This window comes from Acipenser ruthenus, chromosome 20 (assembly GCF_902713425.1).
Source record: "Acipenser ruthenus chromosome 20, fAciRut3.2 maternal haplotype, whole genome shotgun sequence".
Classification (NCBI taxonomy): domain Eukaryota; kingdom Metazoa; phylum Chordata; class Actinopteri; order Acipenseriformes; family Acipenseridae; genus Acipenser; species Acipenser ruthenus.
The window spans coordinates 7,118,965-7,124,625 of NC_081208.1; the positions used below are offsets into that span (position 1 = coordinate 7,118,965).

At 37.9% G+C, this 5,661-nt stretch overlaps 1 protein-coding gene across 1 annotated transcript; it reads right to left on the reverse strand.

Annotated features, from left to right (window-relative positions):
• Positions 1-1,369: 1,369 nt before the first annotated feature.
• On the reverse strand, positions 1,370-4,694 carry LOC117425166 (transcription initiation factor TFIID subunit 10-like). The gene is made up of 5 exons (XM_034041891.3): positions 4,266-4,694; positions 3,563-3,717; positions 3,084-3,148; positions 2,124-2,238; positions 1,370-1,779 (listed from the first exon to the last, which is right to left on the reverse strand). Exons 1-5 carry the CDS (start codon positions 4,402-4,404, stop codon positions 1,690-1,692), a joined length of 564 nt encoding a protein of 187 aa, XP_033897782.1. The 5' UTR covers positions 4,405-4,694; the 3' UTR covers positions 1,370-1,689.
• Between the last annotated feature and the right edge of the window lie 967 nt (positions 4,695-5,661).

The window sequence follows — 5,661 nt, forward strand, 5'->3', positions numbered from 1 at the left end:
CAAAGGACAATATTCAACGGGTTGTGGAAGAGTAAAGTGGAAATGTTCGCATTTTTCGATTTGTGAAACGACTTCGCGCTGAAATACTGGTTAACTGTTACACCAGCAATGTGTTTTTTTCTTCTCAGTAATATACTCATACTGAAGCGTTATCAGTGCATAATTTAATAGCTCTTTTAAGTACATTTCTTTCTGGAACAAAGTTATTGAAAATAATAATCAAAAGTTTAAATATAGAAAATAACAAATAATAGGAAGTATTTTACATTGTCATTCTATATTGGGGATCTGACAGGGATTAATTGAACAAACACCAGCTTCAACATTATATTGTTATTTATTTCTGTCAGTATCAGGGCTATCTGGTCTGTGTTTAATTTCCACCCAACAAACCACTGCAATGATGCAGGATAAACCAGCAATGACCAACAATGCTGACTGCTGGTGCAATACAACCTCCCCCCCCCCCCCCCGCCTTTTACTGTAAAATGAAAACAAAGGTTGTCTACACATTTATGGGTGTGGTGTCCAACACTAACGTTTATTTCACTGTGCATGAATACTGGGTGAACATTTATTATATTCATCTGTTTTCTATGGACTCTGTTTGAATAGAAAGGGGAGGGGCACAAAAAGAATCTACTTTTCAAGTGCATTCCAAAATAATTTTATTATTCAGTTTTAATTTGCAAGAATAAAAATGGACCCCTAGCTTGGACCTGAAGAACACAAGCACCAGTAATTTAGCTACATGGTGCATTTTGTCCTCATGTTATATAGTGATTGGTAGCACATTGTTTCACTCCACACACCTATTTTTATCCAAAGATGGTGACCCAAAAAATGCTCTAGTGTGAGGATTTGTTTTGTACCAACCCCTTTTACATCGTAGCCACATCACCAAAGAATAGAGTGGTGTCAACATGGTGATCACACATGATTTCAGCAGTGTGGATATTGTATTACAATCCATCAACAGAATCTGCTTTTACCAACCATTACAGTATGTCAAGATTTTTAAATAAAAGACGATAGGGGAGTTTTATTAGGTGTGGACCTCTCTAAGCCCTTTTCTGAATCTCTGCTATACACTTTGTTCATTTAGCATTTCCATATTCTTGTAAGCTATTGCACTGGTAAACTCAGCAGTGCTATTTTTTTGTATGACTCTTCGTATAAGAACCTCCTAGTAATTTGAGTGGCTCTTTTAGACAAAAAGGCTGGACCAGTTTCATTGAATTCCTTGGCTCTGCCTCTATAAGAAAGTCAAGCATCCTTCCTCATTTTAATTTCCCTTTGTGGAGAGGTCAATCCAGGGTTAACTCTATATTACTGACCCGGATTTAAAGTAACACTAAACAAAACAAAATCACTTATTGAAGAGTTTTATTACATCATTCGCGTGATTACAAAATATCACTGCTCTTCTGTAAAACTGTAAAAAGGTGCCCTTAAGGTGATTATTATGTAGTTTGTGGAAACACTTTGGGATGACGCATGGGATGCACTGCAAAAAACCTAATTACAAGCAGTATAGAAACAAACTGAACGAGATTGAGAGGGGAGCCTCTATAACATCACACGGGAGATAATAAAAATAATACAAGGGAGGGATCCTCTCGATTAAACCAAGAGAGGTACAGAGGCTGGATTGGAAGGCCTCAAGGCTTTAAGCTTGATGCTTGTCTCTCATGTAAAGTAGTGAGGCTTCTTGACGTTGATCCCGTATTCAGTGAGAGCAGGAGTGAGGTCCTCCATTGTCAGAGTGTATTTCTTATCCTGGAACAGAAATGCATTGAGATGAAAGGACAGCCCATTGTAAGGAATCAGGCAGTTTCTGAAAAGCAAGATGAGCGATTCCCAAAAATAGGCGAGTGGATAAGGAATCAGGACGTTTAAACAGTAGGGTCAGCCTTATATATTTCAGATCTACCATTTAACTTTTTCAGATTCAATGCTACTGCGTGAATAATTGTTTTTACTGGATCTCTCTTTGGAATGACTGGAAGCATCTCGCTATTCCAAATTACGCCACTTTGCTAAGCAAATGCATTTTGATGTGTGTTAGACGTACAGACATAAAACTGGGCATATCTGTGATAAAAACAACTGAAATACAATACCTTGGATTTGTTTCTTGAGTTGACCGAAGCTGTCCCTTTCATTTTGCAGTGCTGCAGGGCATCGTTTGCGATGTCAGAGATGAACTTCTGAGCAGCCAGAGAAATCAGCCGGATTCTGCAAATGAACAGATCACCGATCAGGATTTAAAGCTGCAGTATCCCACAATCCTGATTTTACTCTGTGATATACTGGAATTCCTTGTGACTTTTTAAGGTCTTCCATTATTCTGCCTCCTCTTTAAATACCCCCCACCACCACAGTTGAATTTAAAAAGCAAAAAACCTAAAATTATATATATATATATATATATATATATATATATATATATATGTATATATAATGGGTTAACCCTCAAAGGAGTGCAAACCAAGGCTTTGAAATCTCTTTCTTCTAATGAGCACCCACAGCAGTTATAACTGGTGCCCATTTCTTGTCTTGCAGATCTTTTGTATATGTGCAGATATTTTTTTATACAATGGTACTGGTAAAGTTACTGTTGCATCCTGGAAACTAATCACTTCTGCATCCTGGTTCTCGTGCTATAGTGTTCAAACACACTCTAATGGACTAGCTCCAAATCAAACTGTGACCTACAGCACCAGGATGCAACAGTTTTTTCTAAAACGCTGTTTTAAAAATATTAACTTTTCTAATGCTGACAAATCTTAAGAAAATAGATTTTAAAGCCGTGTCTAATTCTTAAGGCCATTTCTTGGGGTTACAAGTGCATTCTTAAGTTATTGCAGCCCTACTTTCAATTCTCCATATATTTATACTTATAAAACAAGCTAAAAGTTTGTTTTCAATATCCGGGGGAGGGGGACAAAGCTATCAGTAGCAAGATATCCAAGTTACATTTTACAGTGTGTGGAATAAAATGCAAAAGTGGCCCAAAAAAAACCAAAACCAATAAAAGAGAATAATCCTTGCAGCTTTGAGGCAGCAAATTAACCCCTTACATTCTGGGATCCGATGCTTGGAAGCCAGCTCGGTTAAGATAATATCCTGTCACTGCATCGGGAATCTAAAAACACAGAAACAAGAAAGAAGACCTCTTAAAAGACCAATTTATGTAAAAAAAAAAAAAAAAAAAAAAAATCTGTACTGCATCAAACCTTCCAAACCTCAACACTAGTGTTTAACAGTTGCATTCTTACCTCTCAATAGCATAGCAATAATCCCTTATTGTTTTGTTGCTGCTAATGTTTTCACTATTTACACTTATTGTATAATCTGTTACATCTCTAAATTAGAAAATACTGGATCATCCTCTCCCTATTCACTCCGTGTGTTACAGGTAAAAATAACTCCAACTAAACACACATCACCTGTAACACTGGAAAGCTGTCGCAGTGAGAAGTTCAGAAATCTAAAATAGATACAGAAATCCATGTTTATAAGAGGTAAGAAAACCTGTCAACAAATACTGTGCTCTTACTGTTGGTGTGTAGTCCTCCAGTTGCATTAAGAAATCTGCCAGAGGGGTGGTGGAAAGGACAGGCTTCACATCTCCATTGGCGATCCCTGCGGGCACATAGACCCCGTTTGCAACGTAAGCCTCAGAATGAGGAGCAGAAGCAGCCGAGGAAGGAACTGAAATAAAAGATAGTCAGTTCACAAAACTGATTCCAAACCTAGAACTCATGCCAGGACTGAGTAAAACAAGGGTGTCAGTAACGTTCACCCCCTGCCACAGCTGTAAATATTAAATTAAAGCAATAAGCGCACAATAAATCTAATTACACAGCCAGACAGGTTGACCTGTAGGAATTGTTAGCATCAACTTTCAAGGCTTAATTTACTTCCATTGCTGCAGAACAGCTTTAAGTTGTTAACCCAATCCTTGTTCCCTTAAAAAGGCCTTTTTGTATAACTCTGAAATGTACATTATTTTTCAGTTTTTGGTAACCTAAACTTTTTTTTAAAACCTCTGGCAGTTTACCGCTTGCCTTTGTACCATTTCAGGTTATTCACTGGACTTGAACTGCTTAAATTTCAATAAAAACTGGAAAAATGGGGGTGTTCTAAAACTTGACCGGTAGTGTAGGTAAAAACCGCAGGTATGTCTTATTAAACTCACAGTACAATATTTGCATAGAGAGTACATACACACAATCATAAGATGCTGAGAGCTTCCTTACCGCTGTTTGCTGCAGTGTTTGAGGTGCTGCTGCTGGTATTAATGGCATCGTTAGCACTGTTATTACTGCTGTTGCTGGAAATAGAGGCGTTTGAAGATGCAGCTCCGGTAGAGACCGGCTGCGGTGTATCGACGTTCATTTTGTATAAAAACAAACACACCGATAAATTCTGTCTGTTCCAAAATAAAGTAACAGAAAAAAAACTTTCAAAATAACGAAAAAATGGAAAAAGTACTTATTACACAAAGCACCAACACAAAACAACAGCGGCTATGATTTGTAAGGAAACCAATCCGGGATACTAAAAACAAACAGGTTCCGTGTGTACACGCCGAAATACGTCCGGGCTACAACTTGGTTTGGTCACATACGTTCCATTGATCTTATTTTTAAGAGACATGGGCTCTCAATGAAGGTAAAACAGAAAGCAAATGTTCTCCACTTACAAACTGTGAGTGAACAGGTGTTAACACGACAGCAGAGCTCAGTGCTGCAGCCTGGTGGAGGAATGAGGAAGAACACCTTCCGGCGTTGAAGTGGACGGATTGAAGCTCTTTAGTTGCGCCCAGTCTTGCTCTCCTCCACCTTTAATAGGTACTCACCTAGGACCTTAATAGTTTTCCATACAACAAAAATATGAAAGTATTTTTCCTGTTCAAAGCTCAGTTTAATTGCCTTTTTACATCTCTTCCTATTTTATGGCGTTCACAATCATTATCGGCGGTTCTGGGGTCTGTTGTTCCAATGTTGAGTTATTAGTATCATTTGTTTTTTTAAATGTGCCTTTACTTGACTTCCTTTGAGCTTGTCTGGGAAATCCTAAGTGCCAGGACTGAACAGCCTTCATGTCACCCTCAAGTGCTTGCCCCACCCACTCTCTCTATTTGAGTATTTGGGACCCCCCTATAATATATATATATATATATATATATATATATATATATATATATATATATATATATATATATATATATATACTCTCATGCATACTGTGAAATCAGCTGCTTGTAAGTTTGGTATACAGAAGGAAGGACAGCCCCCCCACCCCCCCCCACCCCCAATAGCCTTTGAAACACCAATATGCAATGACTGAAGTCCATATATTCATAATATCTGATACAGTAACTGTTGCCAGAGAATGTTCTAACCATGTTTTAACCCAACCGGATGAGCGATTCTCTAGATACACAAGTACAACCAGAGTCAAACCCCATTAAATTCACTCCTATTAATGTCCCTCCGCTTGTTATCACCACATTGAACTGTCCCAGATAGAATATAATGGAAACATTTAAGAGTCATGTAACTGATTTCCAACTGATTAGAATGTTTCCAACTGAATAGAATGTTTGCATGTACAGACGTGCTCAAATTTGTTGGTACCCCTCCACAAAAA

What these genes read in the sequence shown, in the direction of transcription:
- LOC117425166 (XM_034041891.3), bottom strand. Translation starts at nt 4,404, where the DNA reads ATGAACGTCGATACACCGCAGCCGGTCTCTACCGGAGCTGCATCTTCA. An exon ending in TGGAGGACTACACACCAACA is followed by an intron (nt 3,149 to 3,562) that starts GTAAGAGCACAG and finishes CTGTGTTTTTAG; the next exon opens with ATTCCCGATGCAGTGACAGG. An exon ending in CAAGCATCGGATCCCAGAAT is followed by an intron (nt 2,239 to 3,083) that starts GTAAGGGGTTAA and finishes GTTCATTTGCAG; the next exon opens with AATCCGGCTGATTTCTCTGG.